The following is a 12,310-nucleotide window of genomic DNA, read 5'->3' on the forward strand; positions in this document are numbered from 1 at the left end:
GGCTCTCCGTGCGAGCGGGCAGCAGTTTAGCTTTCCTCTTTGTCAGCCTCCTCCTTCTCATCTTCGTCGTCTTTCTCCCCCTTGAGTTTTTGGCGAGCGAATTCCTCTATGACGATGTCCTCCTCGCTGGAAGGGAGAGCAGAGCGTGGTGAGCCCGGGGAAGGCGGCCACGGGGAGCCCACCGTCCGGCTGCCCGGGATGCACCGCAGCGAAGAGGGAGAAATCCCTGCTGGCACCCAAACCCTGCTCCTACTAGGGGAGAATGTGGTGCTCGCCCCGGCCCCGTCACCCCCCACACTGCAGGGAACAGTCACTGTGAGCCACGGCCTGACCCGAGCACACAAATCCAGGACAGATTGCTGGCTCGACTGCGAGCGTGCGTGACCGGAGGAGCTGGGCTCTCGCCTGCAACTTTTGGTGTTTTTTAAGACAATATTTTGCATTGTCAAGGGAAAAAAGGGAAGGAAAAGAAATTAAAGTGGAGACAAAGAGATTAGTTACCTCCTTGCGAAAGGCGAGCGGCAGATGACATCAAGGGAGAGCCGCAAAATGAAAAGTGGGGGAAGAAAACGGAAAAAAAGAGTCAGCAAAACCAATTCCAAGAGCTTGCGAATGTGAAACGACTTGGCAAAATCTACAGGGAGCGATGGTGGGGACAGGCCAAGAGATTTCCTCCTCTGCAAGTTTAAATATCCTCGCTGAGCTGGGAAACTGATTGGCTTTGGTGTGAAAGCCTTGCAGTTGCAGCCCGAGTTTCCAGGCTCCAAATCCCTGTGCTCGTGTCCCGTTGCAGGGTGTAACCAGACACAAAAACAGCCTTTTGGGGCTTTGCAAGCCAGGGCCGGCTGCGGGGCTGGTTGGTGGCCGTGGCTGCCAGGCACGGCTGCCAGGAATGGGTTTGGCACGCTGCGGCTTCCCGGAGGGAAGCAACCCCAGCTGTGGCTTCAGCTGGAGTAAGCTCATGCTGTGGGAGGAGAAGAGGGCTCTGGCATTGGGGACCGTGCGGGGGCACGGGGCTGTGACCGGCGCCGCTTCCAGCAGCCAAGGGACCTCAGCGCAGGGCGGATGGGGACTGAGGCCATAGGGGACGTTATGTCCAGTGGTGACACTTGTGACTGGGAGACGCGGCACTGCCGGCTGCTTCCGAGGGACAAGGCGAAGGCTGGGCTTGCAGCAGGAGAGGCTGCTGTGTTTGCAGCAAGGGGAGTCGTAAAATAAGCCCTGGAAATTTGCAGAACATGTGCCGAGCCCAGCATTTGAATCCTCCCAGCCTGTGACAACGCTCCTGCTGCCTGTGCCACCATGGAGGGTGTCATGCTGTCTGCTGTGACACAGGGGCTCAGGACGTGGAGGCCTGGATTATTTAATCCAAGGATGTAATCTCAAACTGGAATGGGGCATCGCATCCATCTGCGATGGATCTGTATGGTTTATGTGTTAGAGGAAATATTGGCTTGAGGTATAAGGAAACATCTCTTTACCTTGGCTTATCTGTAGTCCATTGATAAGCAAAGCACAGGGAGGCAAGGATTGAGAGAGACACACATGCAGGTTAATAGAGAAAGGACATTTCAACTAACATCTCTTCTTAATGCTCAGGTGTTTTTCTCGAAAGCGAGACGTTGAGATGGGTGGCAGCCGGGGCACTGTGGGGAGCAGAGCTGCTCCCACGGCTGGTCCCAGACAGAGGGTGGCTGTCGCGCAGCCGGAGCAGCTCTGTCCGTCCCGCAGCCGGGGATGCTGGGCAGAGCAGGGCCCTTTGCACGGAGGCGGCTGCATCGGTGTTGCTTTAACCATTTCCCCTCTGAACGGGGACTGCCTCTTCCTCCCCCGCGTTTCAGCAGCATCCCAGGTGCTACTTACCGTCCGCAGGCTTCTGGTGCATGAGGATGACAGGCAGCTCAACACCAACGTCGCTGGAAGGAAAAGCACTTCTTTCAATAAACCCGCCCAGCACCGCACCGTGCTTGGCCCCGCAGGCAGCTCCCTCCTTACCTGGAAGTGAGATCCCCCAGGATGCTGCAGCAGCGGGAGAGAAGGGACAGAAATCAGCCGAGGCAGAGGAGGGGAAGTGTTAGGCTTTGCTTTATAATAAGGTAGAAGATGATTTCTAATAGGGGTGAAGGGCAACGGCGATGGGGATGGAGGTGTGGGAGTCAGAGAGCAGCCCAGCGCCCGGCTGCCCCATGGCCCGGGGGAGAGGGCAGGGACAAGGGGATCCATGGCATGAGTCCCTTCGTCATCTGCCTGGTGGTATAAGATCCCGCAGCACAGCCCAAGGGGACAGTCCCGGCCCCCCGCGCCCGCAGAGCCTCACCCTCCTCGGGACACCACCAGGTTGACCTTCACTTTGTAGGACACCAGGATGCCCAGCACCTCCTTGTCCATGCCGGGTCTCAGGCTAGGAGAAAGGCAGAGCGAGGCGGTGAGGTGGGCAGTGCTCCTCGCAGACCCCGTCCGCTCCCCCCGCAGCAGCTCCCGGGGCTGTCTCCGTGCCCCATTTCATGTGGGGTGCACCGGGGTGTCGCAGGAGAGGACAACACGCCGTGGCAGTAAAAGAGAGGGGAGGGCAGGTCACTTGGCTGAAGCCACAGAGCTCTTTCTGGAGGCCACTTGAGCTGCCTGAGCTGGGATTTACTCCTGAGACAAGCCCTGATGCAGCTCTGCAGAGGGATACAGGGGCTTTGGACGATGGCTGGGACTGGGAGGCTACGTCTCCTGTGAGATGGAGAGGTGGGTCTGTGGCCATGTCACAAAACCCCTACATTTTCTAGCTGGATGGGGTGGGCTCAGGCACAGGAGGTGTGGGGGACCCTTGGTGGGAGCCCAGAGCATCCCGAGGAGCGGGAAGCTGTTGGAGGAGGGGAAGGCATGGGTCCAGCATGGGTCCAGCCATGGCGGGCAGCACGGGGAGCCCACCCGGCTCTTACATGGTGGTGGAGGCCAGGTTGGTGTCCTCATGCTTGAGCTTGCCGTCGAGAGCGAGGCCTCGCTTCTCACGGTTGGCCGAGAGCGTGGGGGTGACGGAGTACGTTTTGGAGAAGGTGGAGTTGGCTGCCACGTTCTCGCTGGAAGGGGTGGGAGAGGAGAGCTCAGAGCCAGCACCAGCCTGGCGGGTCCTCAGCACCCACCAGGGATGCTCAGCGTTGTGCCAGGCACCTGGGCAGAGCCAGACCCCCCCGCCGTGCCCTCCCCACGCAGCTGCCTGCACCCGTTTCCTCCTTTCGTTCCCTTATTCAACCACTTCTTTTTTCTACCCCCCCGCCTTTGCTGCAGCCCTCCTCCTTCTCAGGGGCGCCGAGGCTGTGGCTGGCCTCAGAGATGCAAAGCGAGGAGAGGAAGCAGCCGGGGAGCAGCTGCGCACCTTCCCCAGGGACCTCCCCAGCCGACACAGCTTGGGCTGAGAGGCACGGTTGTCCACAGCCTTCCCTCTCCTCTGCTTCCTCTGCATCTGCTCTTCTAAACCCGGTATTTTTGCTGCCTGGTGTAAAACCGTCTTCCCCACCCCCTCTCCCCATCTCTCTCCCCTCCTCCTCCTCCTTTCTCTTCCTCCCTCTGGCCGCGACGCCACGCCACCCCCAGCCCCTTTTTACTTACTTTATCTCCTCGGTGCACACAGTCTTCGTGTATTTATCCAGCGAATAGAGGACCACGTCTGTGATCTGATCAACTGAGGAGAGACAAGAGGGCGCAGCGTTGGTGATGCGGCAGAGGCACGGGCGCCCAGTCCCCATCTCCGACGGGGAGGCCAGGATGCGGTGGGTGCCGGGACGTGCCCCTCCTGCCCCCTCTCACCCGAGATCTTAATTTTTTTCACAATCTTGCTGGTAGTGTTGTTGATGTTGACGGTCACGTTGATGGGGTCTCCGTGGTAGTAGACCTGCGGTGGGAAGAGGCTCGGTTATGTGACCGGGCATCCCGGTCCCTGTCCCTGGGGACGCACGTGGTGGCACGAGCCAGGGGACAGCCCCTGTACTGACCTCCTTATCCAGGGAGGCTTCGAGGTGCAGGGGCTTGTCGGACATCATGAACTGCCGGGTGGTCTCCGACTTCGGGGGTGGCCCCATCTTCAGGGGTGCAAACTGGATCTTGCGGATGATGAGGCGCACCGAGTTCCTGCGGGGCGAGAAGCCGTCACCCCCAGTCCCCCTGGCAGGGATGAGGTGACACGGCCTTCGAGGGGGACACGTCGGCTGTCTTCAGGGACATCACAGTGTCTCTAGCCGAAGGATGCAAGCTGCAGCCTGCTCTTAGGACGTGGTGGGCGCTGACATGGGGACCACTGCCCCTCCTTTGGGCAAAGTACCCCATCCAAGCGTGGCACAGGCTGACAGCAGGTCCTTGGCCTGACCCCTAAGCTGGCCACCCCAAAACGATCTGGTGGTTTGGTTCTAGGGCCATGGGGCAGGAAAGGGATCCCCTGCAAATACCTCTTGTGAATTTTCTCCTCCAGATTTTCAGCACAAAATCCTTTGACCTCGAAATCCACGCCGCAGGCCTGGGGGGACACGTATGTTCACTAAGCAGGAGGGCTCAGAGCTGCCTGAGGTTTACGTTCATTCCCCTTCTTCCTCCACTGCATCTCCAGACATCCTGGCCCCTACTCCAGACATCCTGGTCCCTACTCCAGACATCCTTCCTCCCCAGCCCTCACCCCACGGGCCACATCCCCATGAAAGAGAAGCAGCTCCCACAACTTAATGCCCTGCCAGAGAGAAGGGGTCCAGGGGACACGGGTTGGGGACAGCAGCTCACCTTTCCCACATCATCTGGTCCCGGCTGGAGGGTGACCGAGCAGGGCAGGTTGGTGGCAATCTGGGCAGAATAGGGAAAGAGAGAAAAAAGTAAACAAAGAGCGTGCCCAGAGATGAGCCCTGGTGCACACCATGGAGGTGTGCGGTCAGGAAGGGCTGAGCAGCCCCTACCTCGAAGGTGAAGGGGTAAGCGTTCTCCCCGAGCTTCTTCATCAGCTTCTCCTGCAAAGGAGTGAGGGTTTTGGGTGTCTGGTCCGGCACGGGTGGGAAGATCTGGGTGGTCAGGACATAGAGGTCCTTCCTGAAGGTCAACCCGATAACATCGAGGTCATCTCGGCCGTAGCGAAACGCGCAAGTCAGCGTCACGTACACTGAAGCCGGATGGAAACGGAGAGGAGCGGAGTTAGGGGAAGGGTGAGATAAAGGGAAGGCATGGGGGAAAGGGGGTGAGAAAAGAGGAAAGAAAGAAAAACTACTTTAGTAACTCTTTAGGAGAAATACGACCCTGTTATCAGCACCCAGACCTCAAACACCAAGTTAACAAGATTCATCACATCTTTCTGCGAGGCATGGGTAGCTTCAGGGCCGGTGCCCCAGGCAGAAAAGACGAGAAGAAAGAGGCAGCTTTCCTCTCCGGGCCAGCTACCATGGCACTGATGTACGATGAGCTGTAGACAACCCGTTGCAGTTTTAACCTGATTACGGTCCCAGGTTGCTTGTGAGCTTTGGACCAGTTTCCATCCCTTCCCCTTAAAACGTGGGGGTTTGTGTCTTAATACCTTTTCTGTCCTTTAGGTACTCTGGGTCGATCAGGCAGACGCCATCTGCAAACAAGCAGAGAAGAAGGGCCAGTAAGCTCGGCCGCCCAGGAAGATCCTTGCAAAAATACAGCGCTTTTTAAAGTCAAATAATCTGCTCGTCAGCTGGGAAGGTGACCGAGGGGAGCTGCCGGTCAGGGGGACGGCTGTGCCTCCTCCAGCATCTCCACCCGCAGCGTGGCTGGGTTGTTTTGCAAAGGGACTTTGTCCCTTTCCCCACCATTTTTCTGTGAGGGTATTTGCAGGAAAACAGGACGTTTGCTCCTCTGGAGCTGCCCTTGCTCCTCCTGCTCCAGTGGGAAGCAGAAGCGAGCAGCCACCGGCACAGGGACCGGTCTTCCTGGCCGCTCACTGCCCGAGCTTCCCCCTCCATGGCAGGCACGGCCCCACTCACCTACGGAGTCCACCGACTCCACGTGATCCACAAAGTCTCTCTTCCCCAGGTAGATGGATAGCTGGAGGCAGCACACGGTGAAAGGAGAGAAGGAAACGGGTTAGTGTTTGCCATGGAACTGGCTGAAATTTTGAAGCCCTGGGTGGTGTGGGAGGGCTCGTTAACCCTGCCGTTAGCGCGTTGGACCAGGCATGGCACGTAAGGATTCATATAGGGGTTTTTTTTTAATTTCTATTTTGAAAAGCAAGCCCTGCAGGTGACATCATGGGAGGGATAGCAGGAATCAGTCAGATTTCAAAGGGAAGGGAAATCCAGCCCGCGTCCCACCGCACGGGCAGAGCCACCCCGGAGGAACCCCGCAGCCCCTCCACACCAGCACCTTGGGCTGACCCGCACCCAGGGACGGGGCGCACGGTCCCGTCTCTGCGTGCATGGACTCACCTTGCTGTTGGGGCTGGTCTTCTTGAACACCCTATGGAGGAAACACAGACGGGTTGGGAATGATCTCATCTCACCCTGGATGAGACTGGATGCAGCACAGCCCACGCCTGGGGCAGGCAGGGAGGGGGGGGCTGTTCATCTGCCCGGGACGAGGAGGGAGAGGGCTTCCCTGCAAGCTTGGTGCATCTCCGAGAGCTACGCCAGAGTGCATGGGATGTCCTGGCCTTGGGGAATTTGGTGTCCTGCAGATTCAGAGCCAAACCCGCCCTGTCTGCCTGCCCCGGGGGGTTGTCATGCTCCTGAGCTCAGCGTGTGACCATCGAGGAGGGGGTGCATTGGCTGGCTGTGGCTTACGGGCAAGTGAGAAAGCACCAACACGCAGAAGAAAAGATAAGGTGCTTTGCTGGCCCTGCGACGGCTTGCTCCATCTCGCTATGGCGAGCTCACGTACCCATCCATGGGGACAGCGGGTAAGGGGAGCCGGGGGGCTCGCTTTCTCCCTCTGCTCCTGCCCTGCAGCACCCTGCTCCATCCCAATAAAAAAAAAAAAAAGAAAAAAAAGACACTTACTTTGCTCCTTCTGCCATTTTAAGTCAGTGGCTGCGCAGGCGGGGATCTGCAGGGAGAGATGGAGGGGAAGTGCTGGGTGAGGTGGTGGGGAAAGGGCAGCCGCTGGCCGTCGCCAGCCAGCGGGACGGAACCGGTCACGTCCCAATGAACTGCGGGGCTACGGCGCTGCTGGGCCTTTCGCCTTTGCAGAGCGCGGATGCTCGGGGTTCAGCCGGGGCTGCCCAGCTTCGCGGCGGTGCACAAGGCACGTGCTGGTGGTGGCTGGAGACCTCGCGAGCCCCTCGCCCCCGGCCAAAAAGGCAGTGAAGAGGAGGTGGAAGAGAAAAAGGGAGAGCGATGCCCCAGGCAGGGTAGGCTTCAGAAAATAGGAAGCACAGGGGTGACTCCCAAGGGAGCAAGTTCAAGGCTGGGAAAGGCAAGAAAATGAACAGAAGGGCTTATGCAGTTTCAATTTTACAGATTTTTCTTGTCTGCAGGAACTTGGCTGTCATGGCTTAACAGCAGGAACGGGCTCGTTTTGTCCCGTCACTCACGGGAGAGCGAGGAAACCACAGGCAGAAAGGTCGAGGGCAGCTTAACCGCCCCGTGGGCAGGGGGTTCTCGGGGCGCACGGCCCCGACCCACGGCCCCTCGGTCCCCATCCCTGGCCGGCAGTGCCAGAGCCAGCTCTGGGAGGGCAGCGCTGGCAGCCCTGCCTTCGCACCGGGAGCCCAGCCAGGGCTGCCCAGCCCTGCCCGACTGCTGCCTGCATTTTCCTTGCTCAAGCCTGGTGTCCAGAATTAAACCGTAAATATCGCACTGATCACTAGCTGATTCGCCGGGAGATTAGATGGGATGAGCTCAGCTTCTTAAAGTTAGGCAGCTCTGACATTAGCAGAGCTTAAGCCCAGGCAGGATTTTAAGCCCCAGGGGTGTGTGGGCAGAGTCACCTCTTTATGCAGCCACGGGCATGCTGGAGAGAAAGAAGAAATTGATATGTGGGGGAAGGAGGTGATCTTCTTCCCCATGGGAAAACAAGGGATTAGTCCCAACCACAGGATCTCTGATGCCCTCAGGTGCTGCGGGATGCAAAGCTCCGGCATCCTCGCCTGCAGGGTTTCTTGGGCAGCAGCAAGAGAAGGTGCGAAGGGAGCGGGAGCAGAGCGGTGCTGCGGGCTCGGCCCTCTCCAGAGCCCGGGAATTGGGGACAAGGCGAGGAAAGGTGGAGGAGAGAAGAGCTGAACTCCTCCTCTGCATCTCCCAAGCCCCAGAGAGGGGAACTCGGACGCCTCCTGGCTTGGCTAAGCTCTCCCACGCTGCTACCGGACCCCTCCACCCCTGCCCTCTGGCTCAGCCACGCTGAAATCCTTTTGGCCACATTTTTCCCCTTTCAGCCCCAAACCACCCTCCTTCCAGCCACGCTCCGGCAGCAATGTCCCTGCCCCCAGGTGTTTTACAAAACAGCAGAATCCGTGCCCCAAAGCACTGGCAGGGCCCAGGCAGCAGAGCAGGCAACACTCACCTGGTGGGCGGACGGACAGACAGATGCTCTCCTCTTCCTCTCCCAGCACGTCCCACTGCCACCCAGTCACTATGGGCTGCTCCCAGTCCTGCAGCTTCTTATACCCGCCCGGCGGTCCCTCCCCTGGCATCTGATCTCGCCCGCTCGGCTTTGGCTGGAGGTGCGTAGTGTGTGTGCGTGTGTGTTTGCACCGTGGGAGAGGTACTTTCAGGAAGAATCCTATTAGTTTATTAACTGGGGAGACGCTTCGCGAGTAAGAGTGGGCTATAAATACAGCTGCTGCTGGAGCCCTGAGAAAGCAGCTTACGGAGATTGGCAAAGCAGGCTTAGGGGCAAGGTGATGGTGATTGAGGTGGAAGCTCTGCTCCCGGTGGGCAGGGGTGCAGGCAGGGGCACGGGCAGGGGCGCAGATTCCCACGGGGGGGTCTCTACAGCTGCTCCCATGGCAAGTGGAGCTGGGCCAGCCCTGGGCACGAGGGTGGATGGAGATGGTAGAGGGGAGGGAGGAACCTGCCTGGTTTTATCCCTCCCTTACACACTTTGCTGAATGGCTAACAGATGGACGGGAGGTGCAGGCAGCTTCTCGCATGGCCAACGTGCCCGTCTGGCTGGTCACCTAGAGGTGACCTGCTGTGGTCCAGGGCACACAGGACACACTTGCCACAGGGATGCTGATGGACAAGATGACGGGGCAAGGCTCGGGGCTGCGGCGGCAGCTCCCACGCCAGGCTTCGTTCCCCGCGAAGCGGCAGGGAAGGGCTGGCCACCCCTCGGAGGTGGGACACAGACCTGCCACCGTCCCCCAGCACCCCTGGGCAACCTGCTCAGCCCCCCGCCATTTCATAACGCCGTGGGCTGGCCTCGCCTGGCGTGATTAGCACATCATTAATTGAAGGTTTGCTGCTGCAAATAGAAAACTGTTGAAAACGCAGAGTGGATTGGCCTTATGGCCGGCCAGGAGAGAAGCGCTCCCCACTACCGTCCTTCCTCGGCCGCTGCGGGCGTGCAGCATCCCCCTCCCGCAGGGGCGGCTGCCGGGTGCTCACGTGGATGCTGCCCCCGGGTTGGCCCTGGGGCCAGGGCACAGACCCCAAGGACGGCCCAGGGCAGCCTGCAAACTGCTCCAGCAAGGCCACACTCACCTTCCTCCCCTCCAACATCCCTCAAGCCCTTGCTTGCTTGGCCAGAGCTTGCTTGCCTGGCTTTGCTTTGAGCACGCGCTTAACCGGAGCTGAGCACCGAGGTTGGGCTGTCCCTGCTCGCCGCTGTGCCTCCATCCCAGTGCTGCCAGCAGCCTCCTCCCAGCACCCTGGATCAGCTCAACGACCTTCATCACCTGGGTACCAACCCCTCCCAAACGCAGCCCACCTGTGCCCCGGGCTCTGTGGGCCACCAGGAGCCACTGGGAGCCACCACGAGCCACCATGGCACGCCAGCCCTGCCAGGCACACCAGCCCAGGGCTTTAGCTGTCAGCACACGTTGCCCGGGGCCGGGACTTGTGATCTCTTTAATTGGACACAGGAGAGCTGCTTAGTTTGCAGATTAGCGGGCGCTATTTCTGCCAAGGTCGGGGGGACACGTGAACTGTGACCTTCCCGCTGGCCGGTGGAAGAGGAGAGGGAGGGGGCAGCCCCACCTGGACACCCACTGCCCGGCCGGGGGGGTCATGGAGTGGCCGCCTCCAGCGCCATGCCCGGGGCACCTAATCCCGAGCTCTCTGTTTGCAGCTCTTCGTTAGCTCTTAATAAGGCCTCTGAGACCGGTGCGGTTCAACAAGGGCCGTGGCCGTAGGGTCTGCAGAGCGTGGCGAGGATTTCATTATGGGTGGCTTCAGCTTGGTTTAATCCTGACTGGGTGGATTCAGCCAGGGAGACCTTGCCCAGGTGGGGGGACAGATATTCCCTCCCCCCAAATGGCGGTGAGACGGACAGACCACATCCCTTCCTGCGCTCATGCCATGCTCTGAACCAAGCACCGGGGAAGGAAGCTGGGGGATGCAGCACTGTGTGAAAAATAATAGGGAAATGAGAGAGGGCTCCTTCCTTTTTCCTGTTTAATAAATGGCCAAAGGCTCCTCTCATCTGCCTCGTCCCACCCGTCCCTCCAGGTCTATGTGCTGTGTGAAGCACAGCTCAGTCGGCCCCTTCCAGCGGGGCAGGATGCCGGTGGACGTGGGGCTGGTGGAGCGCGTGGGGGCCCGGCTTCATCCCTGGCTCCCAAGAGAACGCGCCCTGCCGTGTCCTGCCTCCCCGGGGAACGTCCGGGGGGCTTCTTCGTGCTCCTGCTTTGGTGCCCTCGCCCGCAGGGTCTGCCCTCCAAAGGGGGCCCAGGTGGAGCCAGAGCCAGCCAGCAAGCTGGCACCGGTGAACCCACATTGCCTTCCAAAATACAACTGTCCCCCGGTGCTGGCAGAGCTCCCCGGGGTGCTGGTGCCGGTGCATCTGGCAAAGTCCCGGCTCAGCCTCCGGCACTGTGCGCCGCAGCCACCTTACGTAAATGCCCGCAGCCGGCGCTGCTGATTTCTCAAAGCCCCTCAGAGCTCCAGGTCTTCCTCCCCTGATCCGGATTAAGCGGCGTGGATGGCATTAATCTGAAGCCAGGCACCTCCGTGGCTGCGGGGAATTATTGCCATGCTGTTAAGTAACGGGAGGGAGCAGCGCTGGCGGGAGCGGGTCTCTGGCAGGACGGAGGTCTCCCGCAGGATGACCTCCAGCAGGATGGTCCTTCAGCCACTGTCCCTGTACAGACCCGCCGTCGCTGCGTGTCCCCGTGGTGGGTGCTGGTGAGAGATGCAACCGCTGCCATGTGGCCCGGAGCCACCAGCGCAAAATCAAGCGGGCTGCCCGACTTCTCGGTAGCCCCGACCACAGGTTCCTCTCGAGGATGGGAGCCCAGGAGGAAGCCTTGGCAGGGGCTTTTGGCACGTCCGCACCAGTGGGCTGGGGCAGGCGGTGGTGGGGTCGGTCCCTTTGCGTTGGCCTCATGGCTGCAGAGGACAGCTCGTGATGCCAAGGGCGGCAGACAGCCGGGAGCACGGCTCGGTATGGCTCTCTATCCTCATCGTCCTCCGGCAGGAATCCTCTGTCCCATCTTCCCCCAGAGCAGCCCCGGTGCTCCCGGGCACCCTGGCAGCAGCCGGTGGCTGTAGTTAATCGGTGCTAATCACCCTAGTGCAGCTCCAGCCAGCCGCTTGCCCAGGAGGCCACCGGCACGGGCATAGCCCACTCTCTGCTTGCCACGAGGAGCAAAACCTTGGGGTCTGCGCCTGGGAGCTGTGAGGACCCTGGTGCTGTTTGCAGCCAGGAAAAGGACCCAGGGGGTCCTTCCCGACCCCCTCCCGGGAGCCCCTGAACCCCGCTTCCCTTCTGCCCGGAGGCAGGGCACCCACAGATGGGGTGACACGAATGTGATTACGGGCACCCGGCTCGCTCGGCCGCCCAATGCCTGCAGCATCTCCGTCTCCGCGCGGCCGGCAGCAAACGGCAAAGCCCCGGTGCAGGCAGCAAGCTCCCCGGGAGCAGACAGCTTGGCTGCTGCCCGCAAGCTGCCCACCTACCCACCGCCCCAAACACATTCCAGGGGCTTGCTGCCGTCCCACACCGCTGGCAGTCCCCTCTCCTGGGGTCCTGCCCGAGGGATGGGGCTCTCCCCCCGCCATCACCCCTCGCCCCCGGGGAAGATGAACAGCGGGGAGCGGGGTGGAAGCAGAGCCCCCGCTCCAGGACTGCTCCTGCCTGCACCCTGCCATGCTCAGCCGCAGGCTTCCCCCCGTAGCGGGGCCAGAGCGGGAGGAGGAGCGAGGAGGCTGGTCCTGGCGCTGGGGAGAGCAGA

General features: G+C 60.5%; 1 protein-coding gene across 1 annotated transcript; it reads right to left on the bottom strand.

The window, feature by feature from the left end:
- Positions 1–26: 26 nt before the first annotated feature.
- Positions 27–6,994, bottom strand: ARR3 (arrestin 3). Its single transcript, XM_075513000.1, has 17 exons — positions 6,978–6,994; positions 6,408–6,438; positions 5,967–6,027; positions 5,534–5,578; positions 4,926–5,125; positions 4,756–4,815; positions 4,431–4,498; positions 3,981–4,116; positions 3,796–3,880; positions 3,598–3,670; positions 2,931–3,068; positions 2,318–2,401; positions 1,996–2,019; positions 1,864–1,916; positions 1,482–1,491; positions 502–504; positions 27–126 (listed from the first exon to the last, which is right to left on the bottom strand). Exons 1-17 carry the CDS (start codon positions 6,992–6,994, stop codon positions 27–29), a joined length of 1,188 nt encoding a protein of 395 aa, XP_075369115.1.
- Positions 6,995–12,310: the final 5,316 nt, after the last annotated feature.

The sequence above is a fragment of the Mycteria americana genome, chromosome 10, assembly GCF_035582795.1.
Source record: "Mycteria americana isolate JAX WOST 10 ecotype Jacksonville Zoo and Gardens chromosome 10, USCA_MyAme_1.0, whole genome shotgun sequence".
Lineage (NCBI taxonomy): Eukaryota > Metazoa > Chordata > Aves > Ciconiiformes > Ciconiidae > Mycteria > Mycteria americana.

Excerpts from the sequence above, each read along its gene's own strand:
- ARR3 (XM_075513000.1), bottom strand. Across the intron at positions 5,126-5,533 it reads GTACCTAAAGGACAGAAAAG|TGTACGTGACGCTGACTTGC; the intron begins GTATTAAGACAC and ends ATCCGGCTTCAG. Across the intron at positions 3,069-3,597 it reads GTGTGCACCGAGGAGATAAA|CGAGAACGTGGCAGCCAACT; the intron begins GTAAGTAAAAAG and ends CACCCCTTCCAG.